We start from the raw sequence: 24,136 nt of genomic DNA on the forward strand, positions 1-24,136 counted from the left end.
TACCTTTGACGAGCTTCTTCTGTTGGCACTCCAATATGTCCCATAAACATCACAAATGGTCCTTTTGTTCGATTAATTCCGTCGATATACAGTATATCACAAAAGTGAGTACACCCCTCACATTTTTCTAAATATTTGAGTATATCTTTTCATGTGACAACACTGAAGAAATGACACTTTGCTACAATGTAAAGTAGTGAGTGTACAGCTTGTATAACACTGTACATTTGCTGTCCCCTCAAAATAACTCAACACACAGCCATTAATGTCTAAACCGCTGGCAACAAAAGTGAGTACACCCCTAAGTGAAAATGTCCAAATTGGGCCCAATTAGCCATTTTCCCTCCCCGGTGTCATGTGACTCATTAGTGTTACAAGGTCTCAGATGTGAATGGGGAGCAGGTGTGTTAAATTTGGTGTCATCGCTCTCACACTCCCTCATACTGACTGGTCACTGGAAGTTCAACATGGCACCTCATGGCAAAGAACTCTCTGAGGATCTGAAAAAAAGAATTGTTGCTCTACATAAAGATGGCCTGGGCTATAAGAAGATTGCCAAGACCCTGAAACTGAGCTGCAGCACGGTCGCCAAGACCATACAGCGGTTGAACTGGACAGGTTCCACTCAGAACAGGCCTCGCCATGGTCGACCAAAGAAGTTGAGTGCACGTTCTCAGCGTCATATCCAGAGGTTGTCTTTGGGAAATAGACGTATGAGTGCTGCCAGCATTTCTGCAGAGGTTGAAGGGGTGGGGGGGTCAGCCTGTCAGTGCTCAGACCATACGCCGTACACTGCATCAAATTGGTCTGCATGGCTGTCGTCCCAGAAGGAAGCCTCTTCTAAAGATGATGCACAAGAAATCCCGCAAACAGTTTGCTGAAGACAAGCAGACTAAGGACATGGATTACTGGAACCATGTCCTGTGGTCTGATGAGACCAAGATAAATTTATTTGGTTCAGATGGTGTCAAGCGTGTGTGGCGGCAACCAGGTGAGGTGTACAAAGACAAGTGTGTCTTGCCTACAGTCAAGCATGGTGGTGGGAGTGTCATGGTCTGGGGCTGCATGAGTGCTGCCGGCACTGGGGAGCTACAATTCATTGAGGGAACCATGAATGCCAACATGTACTGTGACATACTGAAGCAGAGCATGATCCCCTCCCTTTGGAGACTGGGCCGCAGGGCAGTATTCCAACATAACGACCCCAAACACAGCTCCAAGACGACCACTGCCTTGCTAAAGAAGCTGAGGGTAAAGGTGATGGACTGGCCAAGCATGTCTCCAGACCTAAACCCTATTGAGCATCTGTGGGGCATCCTCAAACGGAAGGTGGAGGAGTGCAAGGTCTCTAACATCCACCAGCTCCGTGATGTCGTCATGGAGGAGTGGAAGAGGACTCCAGTGGCAACCTGTGAAGCTCTGGTGAACTCCATGCCCAAGAGGGTTAAGGCAGTGCTGGAAAATGATGGTGGCCACACAAAATATTGACACTTTGGGCCCAATTTGGACTTTCACTTAGGGGTGTACTCACTTTTGTTGCCAGCGGTTTAGACATTAATGGCTGTGTGTTGAGTTATTTTGAGGGGACAGCAAATGTACAGTGTTATACAAGCTGTACACTCACTACTTTACATTGTAGCAAAGTGTCATTTCTTCAGTGTTGTCACATGAAAAGATATACTCAAATATTTACAAAAATGTGAAGGGTGTACTCACTTTTGTGATATACTGTATATCCAAAATGTCCATTTACTTGGCGCGTTTGATCCAGAAAAACACCGGTTCCAACTTGCACAACGTGACTACAAAATATCTCAAAAGGTACCTGTAAGCTTTGTCCAAACATTTCAAACTACTTTTGTAATACAGCTTTAGGTATTTTTTTACGTAAATAATCGATAAAATTGAAGTTCAATACCGGAGGAAAACAATGTGTAGCATGCTTTCTGGTCACGCGCCTCTAACAATCAGTACACTTCACTGGAGCCTCATTCTGAACATGGCTACGTCTTCATTTCTCAAAGGAAAAACCTCAACCAATTTCTAAAGACTGTTGACATCCAGTGGAAGCGATAGGAACTGCAGGAAGGTCCCTTAGAAATCTGGATTCCCAATGAAAACCCATTGAAAAGTGACCTCAAAACCAAAACATCTGAATGGTTTGTCCTCGGGGTTTTGCCTGCCAAATAAGTTATGTTATAGTCACAGACATGATTCAAACAGTTTTAGAAACTTCAGAGTGTTTTCTATCCAAATCTACTAATACCATGCATATCTTATCTTCTGGGGATGAGTAGGAGGCAGTTTACTCTGGGCACGCTTTTCATCCAAATGTGAAAATGCTGCCCCCTATCCTAGAGAAGTTAACACAGACCTGGGGGAGAGAGCAGCTCACAGACAGCGGTCAACACTACAGACCTGACAGGGAGAATAGGGGATGGAAAAAGACTATGTGCATGCACGTGCCCACGGCAAGTTCACGTATCCAATGTTTGTTTGCTTCTTTGTCCACTCTGTTTCCCTGTGTGAACTGGGTAGTCTCCTACTCTGCCTTTCTGTTGATTTCTGTTTTGTAAAGTGATTTGACATTTCATTGTTTTTTATGAATTAATAAGAAAATGTAAGGTCCCTAAGAACAGTAGCCATTATTCTTAAATGGAAAAAGTTTTGAACCACCAAGACTTCCTAGAGCTGGCCGCCCAACCAAACTGAGGAGAAGGACCTTTTGTCAAGGAGGTGACCAAGAACCCAATGGTCACTCTGAAAGCGCTCCGGAGATCCTCTATGGAGATGGTTTTCCTTCTGAAAGGTTCCCCCATCTCTGCAGCACTCCACCAATCAGGCATTTATGGTAGAGTGGCCATATGCTAGCCACTCCTTAGTAAAAGGCACCTAAAGGACACTCAGACCATGAGAAACAAGATTCTCTGGTCTGATGAAACCAAGATTGAACACTGTCCTAAATGCCAAGCGTCACGTCTGGAGGAAACCTGGCACCATCCCTACGCTGAAGCATGGTGGTGGCAGCATCATGCTGTGGGGTTGTTTTTCAGCAGCAGTGTCTGGAAGAGTAGTCAGGATTGAGGGAAAGATGAACGGAACAAAGTACAGAGAGATCCTTAATGAACCTGTTCCAGAGTGCTCAGGACCTCAGGCTGGGGCAAAGGTTCACCTTCCAACAGGACAACGACCCTAAGCACACAGCCAAGCCAACGCAGGAGTAGCTTCTAGACAAGTCTTTGAATGTCCTTAAGTGAACCAGCCAGAGCCCGGACTTAAACCCAATCCAACATCTCTGAAGAGACCTGAAAATAGCTGTGCAGCAACGCTCCCCATCCAACCAGACAGAGCTTGAGAAGATCTGCGGAGAATAATGTGAGAAACTCCCCAAATACAGGTTTGCCAAGCTTGTAGCCATACCCAAGATGACTCGAGGCTGTAATTGCTGGCAAAGGTGCATAAACAAAGTACTGAGAGAAGGGTCTGAATACTTATGGAAATATATTTCAGTTTTATTTTTAATACATTTGCAAGCATTTCTAAACCTCTTTTTTTTTGGTTTTGTTATTATGGGGTATTGTGTAGATTTGATTAGGGGGGGAAAAAACAATTGAATCCATTTTAGAATAATGTAACAAATGTGAAGGAAATAAATGTGGAAAAAGTCAAGGGGTCTGAATACTTTTCGACTGCACTGTACACTACATCTTATTATTGACAGCCAAGTCAAAGGGTCGCAAAATGCGACTAAATGGTTGCAAAGTTCACCAATGTTTCAAGTAAAGCCTTAATAAACTACTCAAGTCTTATTAAACTGGTACAGGGGAGTGGTACATATGAAGCTGTGTGATGAGCGCCTGTAATGGCCTGACCGGAAAGGAAACGCGGAACAGAGTAGCGCATGTCGGTGTTATGTGAGGAGCAGGGGTTGGCAATCTAGCAATTCTGGCAAATGCAAGATGGGCTGCACTATTTTTTTTTAATGGGCTGGTTGAAATTGACACACAAATATTTGAGAAAGGGAGAAAAAAATTAAGGTGACATGGCCAGCGGCCCATGGGCCTGCTAATATTGTTTTATTTTTCTGCACAATTTCTTTACACTTATAATGAGCATTTGGCTGATCAGCGGCCCCCTGACCAAGATGGACCGGCCTGGGTTTCTCACATTCAAAGTCAAACGCGGCATCAGCAAAGAGTCTTTCTCCGACTCTGTCATCCGACTCTCAGCCCAGATCGTGGTTTGTAAAAAAAATGGGAAGGCTCCCTATAAAAGTAGAAAGAGCACATTCTACATTGTCACCTCACTCAAAACAACCTATTTTGGGGTCTGCTAAAACCCTGATTTTATCGAACAGTAAAGTGCATTATCCTTATTCTTTTAATGATAGTTTCTGACCTGTGCCTGTTTCACTGGGGCATGCTGCTGTGATGAGTAATCCACTCTCCTCCGAATGCAAAAAAACGTGCTCTGATAATATAACATTTCAAAATGCAGTTGCAGGAAAAAACACTGCTTTGGAAGCTTTGTCCCTGTCGAAGAGAGGAGGGTCTCAGATTTCTGGAGGTATCATTTCTGTATGTCAACTCTATTTGGCTTAATAGCAACTATTTTACAACCAAGATATTTGATATGGAGCGGCACCCTCCCTGAAATGTGCACCGGCCATTGCAATTTGAACTTCCTTCAAACAGCACACACAAATAAATTGTATCAGTGAGTAGAAAAATGGCTTAATTGCCAAAGTCTCGCACTATCCCTTTAAGACTCAATTGGTGACATGATATGCTATAGTTTATTAGTCTATCTGGTTGGCATGGAAACCACCGCCTAGCCTGCTCAGTGTCGAAGTTTCAAGTTTTATTAGTTGTATGTACGGGATATACATGGTATACACCGTCCAACGAAATGCAAGAACAACAAAAGATAAGAATACGATCATAAAGTAAATGGCTCTGACTATAATAAACATTTTAGCATGAGTATAATACAGGAAGCTACAATTTATAGTCCAATATTTACACATTTGTGTGAGTGCATGTTTGCTAAAGTGCAGAGAATCAGAGCAGGTGGTCAGTCCAGTTCAAGTGTTCGGCAGTGTGATGGCTTGTAGATACCAACAGGCTCAGCGACGGTCTCTAACAGACCTCATGCTCTGATACTGTCTGCCCGACGGTAAGGGATTGAACAGCTCATGGCTGGGGTAATTTGATCACAACCAGTTTTGATTTAAGAACAAAGCCCTGGTCTTCCCGTCTCTCACTTTTTGGTTCATCAACTGGATAAAAATAAATAAAAAATCTCTTAGGCTATTATACTGACTTTGGAGTCTGTGACTGATCTAGACATGAGAAACCAGAACTGTGAAGTCTGTGTCCAGTCCATTAAACTAGTTGATAATTGATTTCCGGTGGATAAAGAACCAGTCTAAACTTCCGGACCTCCAGGACTTGAGCTAAAAAATAAAAAGGGGGCGCTCAGCCGAACTATAAAATTCACGAAATAATTTACTTCCTTGTACAGTGTTGTGAATCACGAACCCTAATGCTTATCGATAACAGTTCAGCGGCATATGGCTCTTTACAGTGTAGTACTGGCTTCACACACACTCACTCTTATAATCAGACCCTCCCTATTTGACACCACTGCCACAAATGTCACAGGCCTTAGACAAGAGGTACACAGTGGTGTGGAGTAGGATAGAATACTGGGAAGGAGCATGGTGATATCATGTTCTCCTCAGGCTCACCATGATCCTGGTGGCTGGATACTGACTCGGTTGGTTGCTGACTGTTCACTGTGTACCTATCATCACCAACACTATACACTGAGTGTACAAAACATTTAAGAACAACTGCTCTTTCCATGACAGGCTGAACAGGTAAATCCAGGTGAAAGTTCTGATCCTTTATTGATGTCACCTGTTACATCTCCCTCAATCAGTGTAGCTGAATGGGAGGAGACGGGTTATAGAAGGATTTTTAAGCCTTGAGACATGAATTTTGTATGTTTGCCATGCAGAGAGTGAATGGGCAAGACAAAAGGTTTAAGAGCACCGGTTTGTGTCAAGAACTGCAAACATCCTGTGTTTTTCACGTTCCACAGTTTCCTGTGTGTATCAAGAAGGGTTCACCAGCCGACTTGGCACAACTGTGAGAAACCTTGGAGTCATGGGCCAGCATCCCTGGCGGAGCACTGCCAGAGCCCTGCAAAATGACCTCCAGCAGGCCACAAATGTGCATGTGTCTGCTCAAACGGTCCTGCACAAATGCACATTTGTGGCCTGCTGGAGGTCATTTTGCAGGGCTCTGGCAGTGCTCCTCTTTGCACAAAGGCGGAGGTAGCGGTCCTGCTGCTGGGTTGTTGCCCTCCTACGGCCTCCTCCACGTCTCCTGATGTACTGGCCTGTCTCCTGGTAGCGCCTCCATGCTCTGGACACTACGCTGACAGACACAGCAAACCTTCTTGCCACAGCTCGCATTGATGTGCCATTCTGGATGAGCTGCACTACCTGAGCCACTTGTGTGGGTTGTAGACTCCGTCTCATGCTACCACTAGAGTGAAAGCACCGCCAGCATTCAAAAGTGACCAAAACATCAGCCAGGAAGCATAGGAACTGAGAAGTGGTCTGTGGTCACCACCTGCAGAACCACTCCTTTATTGGGGGTGTCTTGCTAATTGCCTATAATTTCCACCTTTTGTCTATTCCATTTGCACAACAGCATGTGAAATGTATTGTCAATCAGTGTTGCTTCCTAAGTGGACAGTTTGATTTCACAGAAGTGTGATTGACTTGGAGTTACATTGTGTTGTTTAAGTGTTCCCTTTATTTTTTTGAGCAGTGTATATATACATACATACATACAGTGGGGAGAACAAGTATTTGACACACTGCCGATTTTGCAGGTTTTCCTACTTACAAAGCATGTAGAGGTCTGTAATTTTTTATCATAGGTACACTTCAACTGTGAGAGACGGAATCTAAAACAAAAATCCAGAAAATCACATTGTATGATTTTTAAGTAATTAATTTGCATTTTATTGCATGACATAAGTATTTGATACATCAGAAAAGCAGAACTTAATATTTGGTACAGAAACCTTTGTTTGCAATTACAGAGATCATACGTTTCCTGTAGTTCTTGACCAGGTTTGCACACACTGCAGCAGCGATTTTGGGCCACTCCTCCATACAGACCTTCTCCAGATCCTTCAGGTTTCGGGGCTGTTGCTGGGCAATACGGACTTTCAGCTCCCTCCAAAGATTTTCTATTGGGTTCAGGTCTGGAGACTGGCTAGGCCACTCCAGGACCTTGAGATGCTTCTTACGGAGCCACTCCTTAGTTGCCCTGGCTGTGTGTTTCGGGTCGTTGTCATGCTGGAAGACCCAGCCACGACCCATCTTCAATGCTCTTGCTGAGGGAAGGAGGTTGTTGGCCAAGATCTCGCGATACATGGCCCCATCCATCCTCCCCTCAATACGGTGCAGTCGTCCTGTCCCCTTTGCAGAAAAGCATCCCCAAAGAATGATGTTTCCACCTCCATGCATCACGGTTGGGATGGTGTCCTTGGGGTTGTACTCATCCTTCTTCTTCCTCCAAACATGGCAAGTGGGGTTTAGACCAAAAAGCTCTATTTTTGTTTCATCAGACCACATGACCTTCTCCCATTCCTCCCCTGGATCATCCAGATGGTCATTGGCAAACTTCAGACGGGCCTGGACATGCGCTGGCTTGAGCAGGGGGACCTTGCGTGCGCTGCAGGATTTTAATCCATGACGGCGTAGTGTGTTACTAATGGTTTTCTTTGAGACTGTGGTCCCAGCTCTCTTCGGGTCATTGACTAGGTCCTGCCGTGTAGTTCTGGGCTGATCCTTCACCTTCCTCATGATCATTGATGCCCACGAGGTGAGATCTTGCATGGAGCCCCAGACCGAGGGTGATTGACCGTCATCTTGAACTTCTTCCATTTTCGAATAATTGCGCCAACAGTTGTTGCCTTCTCACCAAGCTGCTTGCCTATTGTCCTGTAGCCCATCCCAGCCTTGTGCAGGTCTACAATTTTATCCCTGATGTCCTTACACAGCTCTCTGGTCTTGGCCATTGTGGAGAGGTTGGAGTCTGTTTGATTGAGTGTGTGGACAGGTGTCTTTTATACAGGTAACAAGTTCAAACAGGTGCAGTTAATACAGGTAATGAGTGGAGAACAGGAGGGCTTCTTAAAGAAAAACGAACAGGTCTGTGAGAGCCGGAATTCTTACTGGTTGGTAGGTGATCAAATACTTATGTCATGCAATAAAATGCAAATGAATTACTTAAAAATCATACAATGTGATTTTCTGGATTTTTGTTTTAGATTCCGTCTCTCACAGTTGAAGTGTACCTATGATAAAAAATTACAGACCTCTACATGCTTTGTAAGTAGGAAAACCTGCAAAATCGACAGTGTATCAAATACTTGTTCTCCTCACTGTATATATATTAAACTGTCTCTGCTCCCTTTTCTCCAGGCCCTGCAACATGGATTCTTTGACTTTGAGACATTTGACGTGGACGAATATGAGCACTACGAGGTAATGTTGTCATGGTGACCTTGGACCCGCTCTAATAATAAGTGCCCACTCATCAGTTTGAACGGTGAAACATCTGTAAAAGCAAACCGCAGCACCCCTACAATATTCACAATCCCACTCTAAGATGTTACAAAACTTTGCGCTCCACTGACGACCTGACGTGACCTTTTAGATTCATAAATAGTCTTCTGTGAGCTTCATCATTTTTATTTGACCCGACTCTGCAAAAACAGACAGAATATTGTCACAGAAAAAAGTGTTTGGCACTTGGTCACTAAAACAAAAGCAGCGAAGAGGAGGGATTGGTCCTTTGCCAATTGAGCGGTTGTTGATGATGACCTATTGCGTACCAAACTAGCCTGTCTGTGCCGTCTTGCCATTGTTGGTTCCAGATCGGTTTGTGCAGTCTTGCCCACCTGCAGTGTAAGGTTAGGTTGTTACTGAAGATGGCTACTAACTGGAGGCCAATCTGATTAAGTAAAGGCTAAAGTTTTAGGAACATTTTCCGGTCAGAGCAAAATGTCCATATAAGTCTGGGCCCCTGTTTGATGTGTCCTTTTATTTTTTATTTTTGTACCTTTTTTATTTTAACAGGGAAATCCTATTGAGACCAAGGCCTCCTTTACAAGGGATCCCTGCATGTACACAATTATACAGATTCACAACATTTCCAATCAGTCGAGACAATCAGTTTTCTCCCTTCTCTCTGTTGTAGCGAGTGGAAAACGGTGACTTCAACTGGATCGTGCCGGGGAAGTTTCTGGCCTTCAGTGGACCCCATCCCAAAAGTAAAATAGAGAATGGTGAGATGAGTTTTGGATTCAGTCCTTGACCTTTTATGTGCTCTTCCCCTTTTTAAGAAAAACAACCGCTGTTCCAGAGTAATTTAGTACAGTTGTCTCGACCGATGAACCTTGACAGGGTTCAGGTTTAGATTCAGGTAGACTTTCCCTATGCATCTCTTCTCGCTAATCCTTTCTCTTCAGTAACAGCAGATGGCACCATTAGTGTAGTAATACATTTGACAACATACTAAGGAAGATTGCTCTATGCTTCAACATAATCAGTTTTCCTTACCTACGTTTTACACAAATTAGCTTACCTTTAATCTCCTCCCCAACCCAGGCTACCCTCTCCATGCCCCAGAGGCGTACTTCCCCTACTTCCGGAAACGCAACATTACCACGGTGGTGCGGCTCAACAAGAAGATCTATGACGCCAAGCGCTTCACGGATGCCGGATTCGACCACTACGACTTGTTCTTCGTGGATGGCAGCACACCGAACGACGTCATCACCCGCCGATTCCTGCACATCTGCGAGAGCACCGATGGAGCCGTGGCCGTTCACTGCAAGGGTGAGACACACACACTGCAGTATCTGTTGAGATATTTAAAATAGCTTGCCTGGCATATGGACTCTGCTTTTTTGGGACTATATTGATGTATTGCATTGGTGTGCCTGGCAAGCTAAATCACACGCACCCTGACTATTTAAAATATGTAGAGAGGGATTTTAGAGTTCACAAAATTTAGCCTACATGGCGGAGCCAAGTTAATCAGTAATGCAACGCTCAACTGTAGGATAAATTTTGTATTCTTGGCCCCGAAGGGCTGTTTTATGCAGGTCTGATACTTTGCTTAACAAGTCACATAATAAGTTGCATGGACTCATGCTGTGTGCAATAATAGTGTTTAACACGATTTTTGAATGACTTCCTCATCTCTGTACTCCACACATAGAATTATCTGTAAAGTCCATCAGTCGAGCAGTGAATTTCAAACACTGATTCAACCACAAAGACCAGGGATATATTCCAATGCCTCGCAAAGAAGGGCACCTATTGGTAGATGGATAAGAAAAGCAGACATTGAATATCCCTTTGAACATGGTGACGTTGTTAATACAAAGTGTTCTGTTTGGGGCAAATCCAATACAACACATGAGTACCACTCTCCATATTTTCAAGCATAGTGGTTGCTGCATCATGTCATGGGTATTCTTGTAATCGTTAAGGACTGGGGAGTTTTTCAGCATAACAATAAACCGAATGGAGCTAAGCACAGGCAAAATCCTACATGAAAACCTGGTTCAGTCTTCTTTCCACCAGACACTGGAAGATGAATTCTCCTTTCAGTAGGACAATTTTTATTTATTTCACCTTTATTTAACCAGGTAGGCTAGTTGAGAACAAGTTCTCATTCACAACTGCGACCTGGCCAAGATAAAGCAAAGGCTAGTGATTCCTAATCTATGTCTATAGGCAGCCGCCTCTGATGTGCTTGTGATGACTGTTTAGCAGTCTGATGGCCTTGAGATAGAAGCTGTTTTTCAGTTTCTTGGTCCCAGCTTTGATGCACCTGTACTGACCTCGCCTTCTGGATGATAGCGGGGTGAACAGGCAGTGGCTCAGGTGATGGATGTCCTTGATGATCTTTTTGGCCTTCCTATGGCATCGGGTGCTGTAGGTGTCCAGGAGGGTGAGAAGTTTGCCCCCGGTAATGCGTTGGACAGACTCCACCACCCTCTGGAGAGCTTTGCGGGTTGTGGGCGTACCAGGCGGTGATGACAAAAGTATGTGGACACCTGCACGTCGAACATCTCATTCCAAAATCAAATTTGTATTAATTAGACCAAAGGACAGATTTCCACCAGTCTAATGTCCATTGCTCGTGTTTCTTGGCACAAGCAAGTCTTTTCATAATGGTGTCATTCAGTAATGATCTCCTCTGAACAGCGGATGTGTCTGTTACTTGAACTCTGAAGCATTTATTTGGGCTGCAATCTGAGGTGCAGTTAACTAAATATATATATATTTTTAAATTAAACTAGGCAAGTCAGTTAAGAACAAATTCTTATTTACCATGACTGCCTACACCGGCCAAACCCGGACGACGCTGGGCCAATTGTGCGCCGCCCTATGGGACTCCCAATCACGGCCGGTTGTGATACAGCCTGGATTCGAAACCAGGGTGTCTGTAGTGACGCCTCTAGCACTGAGATCCAGTGCCTTAGATTGCTGCGCCACTCGAGAGCCGTAATGAACTTATCCTCTGCAGCAGAAGTAACTCTGGGTCTTCCTTTCCTGTGGCGGTCCTCATTAGAGCCAGTTTCAACATAACACTTGATGGTTTTTGTGACCGCACTTGAAGAAACTTTCAAAGTTCTTGAAATGTTCCGCATTGACTGACCTTCATGTCCTTCATGACTGTCGTTTCGCTTTGCTTATTTGAGCTGTTTTTGCCATAATATGGAGTTGGTCTTTTACTAAATAGGGCTGTTTTTTAATTTAATTTAATTTTATTAGGCTCTCCATTAGCTGTTGCAAAAGCAGCAGCTACTCTTCCTGTGGTCCACACAAAACATGAAACATAATACAGAATGACATAATACAGACCATCAATAGACAAGAACAGCTCAAAGACAGAACTACATATATATTTTTTTAAAGGCAAATGTAGCCTACATATCAATACATACACACAAACTATCTAGGTCAAATAGGGGAGAGGCGTTGTGCTGCGAGGTGTTGCTTTATCTGTTTTTTGACACCAGGTTTGCTGTTTGAGCAATATGAGATTAAAATAATTAGGATTATTTTCATCTGTATACCACCACTACCTTGTCAAAGCAAAACTGATTGGCTCAAACACATTAAGAAGGAAAGAAATTCCACAAATTAACTTTTAACAAGGCACACCTGTTAATTGAAATGCATTCTAGGTGACTACCTCATGAAGCTGGTTGAGAGAATGCAAAGAGTGTACAAAGCTGTTATCAGGACAAAGGGTGGCTACTTTGAAGAATCTCCAATATAAAATATTTGTAGCTTGTTTTACACTTTTTTGGTTACTACATGATTCCATATGTGGTATTTCATAGTTTTGATGTCTTCACTATTATTCTACAATGTGGAAAATAAATAAATAAACCCTGGAATGAGTATGTGTGTCCAAACCTTTGACGTGTGTGTATATGTGTGTATATATATATCTCAATCAAGTCTGATGACATTGTTACTTTTAATATGTTCTATTCAATTCCTTATTTATGTAAAAATAAATCCTAATTATTTTCACTCGTTCATTCTTGTCATCAGCTGGCCTTGGGCGTACTGGCACCCTGATAGGCTGTTACCTAATGAAGCACTACCACTTCACGGCAGCAGAGACCATCGCCTGGATCAGGGTCTGCCGGCCGGGCTCCGTTATCGGCCCTCAGCAGCACTTTTTGGAGGAGTAAGTACTCCTAATAGCTAGTCCTAGATCAGTTTCATTCAGCTACATGTCTCATTCATATACACTGAACAAAAATATAAATGCAACAATGTCAAAGATTTTAATGAGTTCCATTTCATATAAGGAAATCAGTTAATTGAAATAAATTAATTAGTCCCTAATCTATGGATTTCACAAGACTGGCAATAATAAAAAAATCTCCAGCATGTCAGTGGCCATCGAAGGTGATCATTTTCCCACTGAAGTCGGTTATGACGCCGAACTGCGGTCAGGTCAAGATCCTGGTGAGGACAACGAGCACGCAGATGAGCTTCTCTGAGACGGTTTCTGACAGTTTATGTAGAAGCTCTTCAGTTGTGCAAACCGACAGTTTCATCAGCTGTCGAGGTTGCTGGTCTCATACAATCCCTCAGGTGATGAAGCCGGATGTGGGCTGGCGTGGTTATACGTGGTCTGCGGTTTTGAGGCTGGTTGGACGTACTGCCAAATTCTCTAAAACATCGTTGGAGGCGGCTTACGGTAGAGAAGTTAACATTTTAATTATCTGGCAACAGCTCTGGTGGACATTCCTACAGTCAGCATGCCATTGCAAGCTCCCTCAACTTGAGTTCTGTGGCATTGTGTCGTGTGACAAAACTGCACATTTTAAAGTGGCCTTTTATTGTCCTGAGCACAAGGTGCACCTGTGTAATGATGTATATCTATTTTAATTTTACTCCACACTTTTGTGGTATCCAGTTGGTAGTTAGTCTTGTCCCATCGCTGCAACTCCTGTACGGACTCGGGAGAGGCAAAGGTCGAGACCCCACCAAGCCGCACTGCTTCTTGACATACTGCTCGCTTAACCCGGAAGCCAGCCGCGCCAATGTGTCGGTGGAAACACTGTAAAGGGAAAGGGGGATACCTAGTCAGTTGTACAACTGAATGCCTTCAACTGAAATGTGAATGAATCAGAGGTGCGGGGGGGGCGCCTTAATCGACATCCATGTCTTCGGCGCCTGGGGAAACTGTACAACTGGTGACCGTGTCAGCGTGCATGTGCCTGGCCGCCACAGGAGTCGCTAGAACGCAATAGGACAAGGACATCCCGGCCGGCCAAACCCTCCCCTAACCCGGACAACGCTAGGCCAATTGTGAACCTTCTCATGGGTCTCCCAGTCGCGACCGGCTGCGACACAGCCCGGGATCGAACCCGAATCTGTAGCCAGTGGGTTTTGCGGCGAGTATGAAGCGAGGGCCAGCCAACTTAGAGCGTGCAGGTCGCAGTGGTGGGTAGTATATGGGGCTTTGGTGACAAAACGGATGGCACTGTGATAGACTGCATCCAATTTGCTGAGTAGAGTGTTGGAGGCTATTTTGTAAATGACATCGCCAAGGTCGAGGATCGGTAGGATGATCAGTTTTACGAGGGTATGTTTGGCAGCATGAGTGAAGGAGGCTTTGTTGCGAAATAGGAAGCCGATTCTAGATTTAATTTTGGATTGGAGATGCTTAATGTGAGTCTGGAAGGAGAGTTTACAGTCTAGCAAGACACCTAGGTATTTGTAGTTGTCCACATATTCTTAGTCAGAACCGTCCAGAGTAGTGATGCTGGATGGGTGGGCAGGTGTGGGCAGCGATCGGATGAATAGCATGCATTTAGTTTTACTTGCATTTAAGAGCAGTTGGAGGCCACGGAAGGAGAGTTGTATGGCATTGAAGCTCGTCTGGAGGTTAGTTAACACAGTGTCCAAAGAAGGGCCAGAGGTATACAGATTGGTGTCGTCTGCGTAGAGGCGGATCAGATAATCACCAGCAGCAAGAGCGACATCATTGATGTATACAGAGAAGAGAGTCCTCCCGAGAATTGAACCCTGTGGCACCCCCATAGACTGCCAGAGGTCCGGACAACAGGCCCTCCGATTTGACACACTGAACTCTGTCTGAGAAGTAGTTGGTGAACCAGGCGAGGCAGTCATTTGAGAAGCCAAGGCTGTTGAGTCTGCCGATAAGAATGTGGTGATTGACAGAGTCGAAAGCCTTGGCCAGGTCGATGAATACGGCTGCATAGTAATGTCTCTTATCGATGGCGGTTATGATATCGTTTAGGACCTTGAGCTTGGCTGAGTTGCACCCATGACCAGCTCTGAAACCAGATTGCGTAGCGGAGAAGGTACGGTGGGATTCGAAATGGTCGGTATGTTAACTTGGCTTTCGAAGACCTTAGAAAGGCAGGGTAGGATAGATATAGGTCTATAGCAGTTTGGGTCTAGAGTGTCTCCCCCTTTGAAGAGGAGGATGACCGCGGCAACTTTCCAATCTTTGGGAATCTCAGACGATACGAAAGAGAGGTTGAACAGGCTAGTAATAGGGGTTGCAACAATTTCGGCAGATCATTTTAGAGAGGGTTCAGATTGTCTAGCCCGGCTGATTTGTAGGGGTCCAGATTTTGCAGCTCTTTCAGAACATCAGCTATCTGGATTTGGGTGAAGGAGAAATGGGGGAGGCTTGGGTGAGTTGCTGTGGGGGGTGCAGGACTGTTGATCAGGGTAGGGGTAGCCAGGTGGAAAGCATGGCCAGCCGTAGAAAAATGCTTATTGAAATTCTCAATTTAAGTGGATTTATCAGTGTTTCCTAGCCTCAGTGCAGTGGGCAGCTGGGAGGAGGTGCTCTCATTCTCCATGGACTTAAGTGTCAGACCTTTTTTAGTTTGTGCTACAGGATGAAAATTTCGGCTTGAAAAAGCTAGCCTTAGCTTTCCTAACTGCCTGTGTATATTGGTTCATAACGTCCCTGAAAAGTTGCATATCACGGGGGCTATTCGATGCTAATGCAGAAAGCCACAGGATTTTTTTGTGCTGGTCAAGGGCAGTCAGGTCTGGAGAGAACCAAGGGCTATATCTGTTCCTGGTTCTACATTTTTTTAATGGAACATGCTTATTTAAAATGGTGAGCAAGGCACTTTTAAAGAATAACCAGACATCCTCTACTGACGGGATGAGGTCAAAATCCTTCCAGGATACCCGGGCCAGGTCGATTAGAAAGGCCTGCTCGCTGAAGTGTTTTGGGAGCGTTTGACAGTGATGAGGGGTGGTCGTTTGACCGCAGACCCATAACAGATGCAGGCAATAATTTGTGTGAGATTGAGAGCATCAAGCTTAGATTGTAGGATGGCCGGGGTGTTAAGCATGTCCCAGTTTTAGGTTACCTAGCAGCACAAGCTCTGAAGATAGATGGGGGGCAATCAATTCACATATGGTGTCCAGGGCACAGCTGGGTGCAGGGGGTGGTCTATAGCAAGCGGCAACGGTGAGAGACTTGTTTCTGGAAAGGTGGATTTTTAAAAGTAGAAGCTCGAATTGTTTGGGTACAGACCTGGATAGTAAGACAGAACTCTGCAGGCTATCTCTGCAGTAGATTGTAACACCACCCCCTTTGGCAGTTCTACCTTGTCGGAAGATGTTATAGTTAGGGATGGAAATTTCAGGGTTTTTGGTGGTCTTCCTAAGCCAGGATTCAGACACGGCTAGGACATCCGGGTTGGCGGAGTGCTAAAGCAGTGAATAAAACAAACTTAAGGGGGAGGTTTCTAATGTTAACATGCATGAAACCAAGGCTTTTACGTTTACAGAAGTCAACAAATGAGAGCACCTGGGGGAGTAGGAGTGGAGCTAGGCACTGCAGGGCCTGGATTAACCTCTACATCACCAGAGGAGGAGTAGGCTAAAGGCTATCAGACCTGGTCGTCTAGTACGTTCGGAACAGAGAGTAAAAGGAGCAGGTTTCTGGGCGTGATAGAATAGATTCAAGGCATAATGTACAGACAAATGTATGGTAGGATGTGAGTACTTTAGAGGTAAACCTAGGCATTGAGTAATGATGACGGAGAGATTGTCTCAAGAGACGTTTTAACCAGGTGATGTTACCGCATATGTGGGAGGTTGAACTAAATTTTTGGTTAAGGCATTTTGAGCAGGGCTAGAGGCTCTACAGTAAAATAAGACAATAATCACTAACCAGGACAGTAATGGACAAGGCATATTGATATTAGGGAGAGGCATGCGTAGCCGAGTGATCATAGGGGTCCAGTGAGTGGTTGGGCTGGCAGGAGACACGGCGATTCAGACAGTTAGCAGGCCGGGGATAGCAAGCTAGCAGGAGGGCCTTAGAAGGACGTCGCGACGGAGGAAAGTCTGTTTTAGCCTCCGCGTGCAGTGACGTCGATAGACCAGTCGTGATGGATTAGTAGGGTTCCGAGTAGCAGAGGGGTCCAAGTCCAATTTCTCAAAATAGGTATAGTGGCCCAAAAAATTGGCCGTCGGATCTATTCAGCTAACAATCCAATATCCTCTAGACAGCTAGCGGGCCGCGGCTAGCAGGCTAGCAGATGGGAATTCAGGGGACGTCGCGGCGTAGGGGCCAGTTGAGTACCCCCTCGAGCAGGTTACGTTCCCTCGAGCAGGTTACGTCGGTAGTCCAGGATCGGTGGGGTTCTGTGCCCCGTTCCGGCAGTAGAAGGGGTCCGGGTATTGTAGCCCAGGAGTGGCTGATGGGCCTCTTCAGCTAGCCGGGAGAATGGGCCTAGCATGGGCTAGCTCCAGGCTAATTGGTGCTTGCTTCGGGACAGACGTTAGCCAGGAATAGTCACTCGGATTGCAGCTAGCTAGCTGCGATGATCCAGTGAAAAGGTCATGAGCTTGCGGTAGGAATCTGGGGATATGGAGAGAAAATAGGTCCGGTATGCTCTGGTTTGAGTCGCGTTGTACAAGCTGGTGAGAGCTTTCCGAGCTAAAGGTTAGCTGATGACCGCTAGCAGTGGTTAGCTGACTAGTAGCTAGTGAGCTGGCTAGCTTCTGTTGGGGGATTCCGGTTCCGAGGTAAATAAAAATACTTTAGAAAAAAACAGATCCACACCACATTGGTTGAGGTGGGTTGCAGGAGAGTATTTTGAAGTTGAGGTTTAGAAAAATATAAAAAGATATGCGAAGAAAAATATATAAAAAGATATACATGGGACACGTCAAGACGAAGGACAAAGACGTCTGACTGCTACGCGATTTTGGATGTTTATATAAGCTATTGATTCTCTGAGGCTAAATTACTCCTCGTGTAGTATTGTAAATTCTATAATTTCAGTGAATCTCGAGATTCAGGTGCGCTTCTCTCTCTCACCACAGCAACGACCAGGCTGCAATGTTGCGCAAACCATGAACCCGGGCCGGCCCAACACAAATCAGTTATTAGAATATCAGGCACATTTTCACATTACGTTTTTTTAAGGGGGCAGGAGAATTTACAGAGGAGGTAACTCGAATGAACACTGATCGCTTTTATTAGAATTTTTACATTGCAAACAGTGAAAATTATTTTTCATGCCAAGAGAGGTACCAAATCCTGGCAAATGGGTTCCAGAACGAAATAGTCCAAAACTGAAAGGTCTCAAGGTCTCAAATTGAGCACTGGGTTTGAGGACTTGGCGAGGTAACTCTAGTCAAATCTGCGTTCAATTTAGGATAACTGGTCATACGAAAGTGGCCCACCTTTTAGCCAGGTAAATTCTATGGCAACGAATCCTTCAGAACTAACCTGCTCCGGGGCAGGCTAATTCACAGCTAACTCTACTTACCCTGAATGAAATGACGACTGAGTTGAGGACCAATGAAATCAGATTCCTTCCCTCTTGCAAAGATCAAGACATGAAACCAGAGGTCTCTTCACAATCCCCAAGTCCAGAACAGACTATGGGAGGCGCACAGTACTACATAGAGCCATGACAACATGGAACTGCTTTTAAAATAACAGTTCATGTTCGTTGCCGGTTACGTTTCTGTTCCTTGAAAAAGGACATTTATTTTCCGGTTTTCTGTTCTGTTCCCTGAACCGGTTCCAACCACTGGTTTAAACACAGTGCTTGGGTCTTGTTCCTATTCGGTCATCTGTGAAGCTGAACAGACTCCTGTCCTGGTCCTCCACAGCTTGTATCAGAGTATCTTTAATCATCCCCCCTCACCTTGACTCATCCCTCCCGACTAGCTTTCTGTGAATTCCCCTCTGATTTAACTGCTGAATTGTTCCGAATTGTTGTAGATTTTGGCAGGGGTGAATCTTTTATTTATATATACACTGCTCAAAAAAATAAAGGGAACACTATTAAATACTTTTTTCTTTACATAGTTGAATGTGCTGACAACAAAATCACACAAAAATTATCAATGGAAATCAAATTTATCAACCCATGGAGGTCTGGATTTGGAGTCACACTCAAAATTAAAGTGGAAAACCACACTACAGGCTGATCCAACTTTGATGTAATGTCCTTAAAACAAGTCAAAATGAGGCTCAGTAGTGTGTGTGGCCTCCACGTGCCTGTATGACCTCCCTACAACGCCTGGGCATGCTCCTGATGAGGTGGCGGATGGTCTCCTGAGGGATCTTCTCCCAGACCTGGACTAAAGCATCCGCCAACTCCTGGACAGTCTGTGGTACAACGTGGCGTTGGTGGATGGAGCGAGACATGATGTCCCAGATGTGCTCAATTGGATTCAGGTCTGGGGAACAGGCGGGCCAGTCAATAGCATCAATGCCTTCCTCTTGCAGGAACTGCTGACACACTCCAGCCACATGAGGTCTAGCATTGTCTTGCATTAGGAGGAACCCAGGGCCAACCGCACCAGCATATGGTCTCACAAGGGGTCTGAGGATCTCATCTCGGTACCTAATGGCAGTCAGGCTACCTCTGGCGAGCACATGGAGGGCTGTGCGGCCCCCCAAAGAAATGCCACCCCACACCATGACTGACCCACCGCCAAACCAGTCATGCTGGAGGATGTTGCAGGCAGCAGAACGTTCTCCACGGCGTCTCCAGACTCTGTCACGTCTGTCACATGTGCTCAGTGTGAACCTGCTTTCATCTGTGAAGAGCACAGGGCGCCAGTGGCGAATTTGCCAATCTTGGTGTTCTCTGGCAAATGCCAAACGTTCTGCACGGTGTTGGGCTGTAAGCACCACCCCCACCTGTGGACATCGGGCCCTCATACCACCCTCATGGAGTCTGTTTCTGACCGTTTGAGCAGACACATGCACATTTGTGGCCTGCTGGAGGTCATTTTGCAGGGCTCTGGCAGTGCTCCTCCTTGCACAAAGGCGGAGGTAGCGGTCCTGCTGCTGGGTTGTTGCCCTCCTACGGCCTCCTCCACGTCTCCTGATGTACTGGCCTGTCTCCTGGTAGCGCCTCCATGCTCTGGACACTACGCTGACAGACACAGCAAACCTTCTTGCCACAGCTCGCATTGATGTGCAATCCTGGATGAGCTGCACTACCTGAGCCACTTGTGTGGGTTGTAGACTCCGTCTCATGCTACCACTAGAGTGAAAGCACCGCCAGCATTCAAAAGTGACCAAAACATCAGCCAGGAAGCATAGGAACTGAGAAGTGGTCTGTGGTCACCACCTGCAGAACCACTCCTTTATTGGGGGTGTCTTGCTAATTGCCTATAATTTCCACCTGTTGTCTATTCCATTTGCACAACAGCATGTGAAATTTATTGTCAATCAGTGTTGCTTCCTAAGTGGACAGTTTGATTTCACAGAAGTGTGATTGACTTGGAGTTACATTGTGTTGTTTAAGTGTTCCCTTTATTTTTTTGAGCAGTGTATATATATATATATATATTTACCAGTTCAGTAAAAGGTGTGACCTGACCGCTTCTTTCAAGTTGCTGATTACTCTGTGTGTGTGTGTGTGTGCATTGTCTGTCCATTTCCTGTTAGACTTTCCCCCATGGAGGAGTGTGTTCTCCCCTTAACACACACACACACCAGTAGGATACTTTTGACTTTTCAGCTTTTCAGGCTTACCCAACAGCCGTTCTGTGGGAAGTGTGTGTCTGCTCAAGTGTTTGTGTCTTTAAACCAGGAGTTGGAACCTAGCTGTCTTAAGATGAATGCACAAAACTGTAAGTCGCTCTGGATAAGAGCGTCAGCTAAATGACTACAAAGTAAATGTTGTTTGTCCTAATTCTCCAATCTGTCCATGTTCTGGGGTGAACAAAAGGGTAAAGATTAAATGGGGTTCTGTTTCCTCCACTCCATTCAATCCTTCAACAGCAGTTATGGTCTTATCTCTTGGCATAGTTTTCATCCCAGCGCAATGGAATGGTATGGATGGACAAGCTGGTCTGAATCGGTCTCTTTCTGGTCAGGCCACAAGTGACACGGTGTTATAGACTTAAGGTCACATGGTAGGCGAGGATTTCCTAATGCAACCTCTCCATCTTTTCATCTCTCCTTCCCCCTCCCTCCCTCTCTCTCTTTGTCTCAGGAGGCAGCCAGCCATGTGGATGCAGGGGGACATGCAGCGTTCGCAGCCGAGGGGCGTGTCTCACCTCATCTCCAGCATGGACGACCTCACCCTCAGACCAACCCACACCTCTATTACCACCAGCAGCCCTGCTGGCATCCTCGGGTCCCACAGTACCGACCGCCTTCAAGAGGTCAGCGCCACCCACAACCCTGCCCTGGGTCCTGTTCATTAGGCACCAAACGGAATAAAACAGGCTGAAACAAAAATGACAGTTTCTCTTCTGTTTAGTGCCTAATGAACAGGACCCTGACAATGCCCCATTTTCCCTGTGGATGTGATGTACATCTGCATTGTTTCCAGCTAAGAGGCTGCAGATATTCTCCTACCTTTTAGTGTCTCTCTGTTGATTGGAGAAAATCTGTGATGTCTGCGGTGTATTATTTAGTACATACCTGTAATGGAATGTGTTTGATTTATTAATCAAACCAGCACTAAACAGACTAAAGCAAACGCTGTCCTCGGGACCCCACGTTTTTGTTTTGTAACACTACACAAGCATCAAAGTTTGACGATTAGTTGATTATTTGAATCAGCTGTGTAGTGCTAGGGCAAAAACCAAAACATGCACTCCTTGGGATCCCGACGACATAGTTTGGGAAACCCTGGACTAGAGGATTTATTTTTATAGACAATTGTTCTTATACACAAAACAGTACCATATTCTGGTCTGTTAATCCAATCTACTGTAGATACTTAGCCACATTATCTTATGTGTTCTCTCCACAGAACGACTACATTGGGGAGAATGGCCTATGCATGACCCAAGGAGATAAATTGCGTGCCTTAAAGGGCCGGCGCCAGCCCAGGTCGGCCACAACAGGAGCCCTAAGGTAAGAGCTGCCTGGGATACTCCCCCTTTAAGATCCTCCCACCTTATTAGTTTCTACGTTTTTGAGATCCCAAGGATTTTTTCTCCTTTAGATGTATAGCTTGTCACGTTTGAACTCTGTCCTCCGTTCTATGGACGGTAATACATATTTAAGTATTTCAGTTAGACATTTCAGTTACTCAACCATAATGTCATTACAGCTTCTATTACAGGTTAAAGGTCTATACAGGAGATGTCAGATCAGTATACTTCAGGGTTCCCCAACCGGGCCCGAATTTGGCGGGTGGTTTTATTTCTCCCCCCCCCTAAGTTTTCTGAGCAAAAAATAAATAAATAAAAATTGCATTTTCATTGTTGGATATAAAAAAATATATAAAAACACCAGGAAATCAGGTGATTTTAATTTGGGAAATCTGTTCCGAAGTATTTCCACTAATAATAGAGACACGTGCTCATAAACAAATGGAAGCAAGATTTATGTTTTATTCCAATATTATATCTGTTAACCTACTTAATCACCCTCCCGGATCTGGAATCTTCCTCATCAGAAAAGCTGACTAGCATAGCCTAGCCTAGCGCCACAGGGATATCATATAATATAATTTCATGAAATCACAAGTCCAATACAGCAAATGAAAGATAAACATCTTGTGAATCCAGCCAACATTTCTGATTTTTTTAAATGTTTTACAGCGAAAACACAATATATATTTATGTTAGCTCACCACAATAGCCAAACACACAACGCCATTTTTTCACTGCAAACGTAGCTTTCACAAAACCCACAAATAGAGATAAAATTAATCACTAACCTTTGAACAACTTCATCAGATGACAGTCTTATAACATGATGTTATACAATACATTTACATTTAAGTCATTTAGCAGACGCTCTTATCCAGAGCGACTTACAAATTGGTGCATTCACCTTATGATATCCAGTGGAACAACCACTTTACAATAGTGCATCTAACTCTTTTAAGGGGGAGGGGGGGGTTAGAAGGATTACTTTATCCTATCCTAGGTATTCCTTAAAGAGGTGGGGTTTCAGGTGTCTCCGGAAGGTGGTGATTGACTCCGCTGACCTGGCGTCGTGAGGGAGTTTGTTCCACCATTGGGGTGCCAGAGCAGCGAACAGTTTTGACTGGGCTGAGCGGGAACTGTACTTCCTCAGAGGTAGGGAGGCGAGCAGGCCAGAGGTGGATGAACGCAGTGCCCTTGTTTGGGTGTAGGGCCTGATCAGAGCCTGAAGGTACTGAGGTGCCGTTCCCCTCACAGCTCCGTAGGCAAGCACCATGGTCTTGTAGCGGATGCGAGCTTCAACTGGAAGCCAGTGGAGAGAGCGGAGGAGCGGGGTGACGTGAGAGAACTTGGGAAGGTTGAACACCAGACGGGCTGCGGCGTTCTGGATGAGTTGTAGGGGTTTAATGGCACAGGCAGGGAGCCCAGCCAACAGCGAGTTGCAGTAATCCAGACGGGAGATGACAAGTGCCTGGATTAGGACCTGCGCCACTTCCTGTGTGAGGCAGGGTCGTACTCTGCGAATGTTGTAGAGCATGAACCTACAGGAACGGGTCACCGCCTTGATGTTAGTTGAGAACGACAGGGTGTTGTCCAGGATCACGCCAAGGTTCTTAGCGCTCTGGGAGGAGGACACAATGGAGTTGTCAACCGTGATGGCGAGATCATGGAACGGGCAGTCCTTCCCCGGGAGGAAGAGCAGCTCCGTCTTGCCGAGGTTCAGCTTGAGGTGGTGATCCGTCATCCACACTGATATGTCTGCCAGACATGCAGAGATGCGATTCGCCACCTGGTTATCAGAAGGGGGAAAGGAGAAGATTAATTGTGTGTCGTCTGCATAGCAATGATAGGAGAGACCATGTGAGGATATGACAGAGCCAAGTGACTTGGTGTATAGCGAGAATAGGAGAGGGCCTAGAACAGAGCCCTGGGGGACACCAGTGGTGAGAGCACGTGGTGCGGAGACAGATTCTCGCCACGCCACCTGGTAGGAGCGACCTGTCAGGTAGGACGCAATCCAAGCGTGGGCCGCGCCGGAGATGCCCAACTCGGAGAGGGTGGAGAGGAGGATCTGATGGTTCACAGTATCAAAGGCAGCCGATAGGTCTAGAAGGATGAGAGCAGAGGAGAGAGAGT

At 45.4% G+C, this 24,136-nt stretch overlaps 1 protein-coding gene across 4 annotated transcripts in view; it reads left to right on the top strand.

Annotated features, from left to right (window-relative positions):
* The window catches only part of cdc14ab (cell division cycle 14Ab), an 80,215-nt gene that overhangs the window by 34,177 nt on the left and 21,902 nt on the right, over positions 1 to 24,136 (top strand). For all 4 annotated transcript variants that reach the window (XM_039000898.1, XM_039000902.1, XM_039000900.1 and 1 more), the window contains exons 7-12: positions 8,510 to 8,572; positions 9,288 to 9,375; positions 9,698 to 9,928; positions 12,671 to 12,809; positions 21,109 to 21,280; positions 21,877 to 21,980. In XM_039000898.1, coding sequence (XP_038856826.1) covers positions 8,510 to 8,572; positions 9,288 to 9,375; positions 9,698 to 9,928; positions 12,671 to 12,809; positions 21,109 to 21,280; positions 21,877 to 21,980 — 797 coding nt within the window. The remainder of the gene's footprint in view (positions 1 to 8,509; positions 8,573 to 9,287; positions 9,376 to 9,697; positions 9,929 to 12,670; positions 12,810 to 21,108; positions 21,281 to 21,876; positions 21,981 to 24,136) is intronic.

This window comes from Salvelinus namaycush, chromosome 9, assembly GCF_016432855.1.
Source record: "Salvelinus namaycush isolate Seneca chromosome 9, SaNama_1.0, whole genome shotgun sequence".
NCBI lineage: Eukaryota > Metazoa > Chordata > Actinopteri > Salmoniformes > Salmonidae > Salvelinus > Salvelinus namaycush.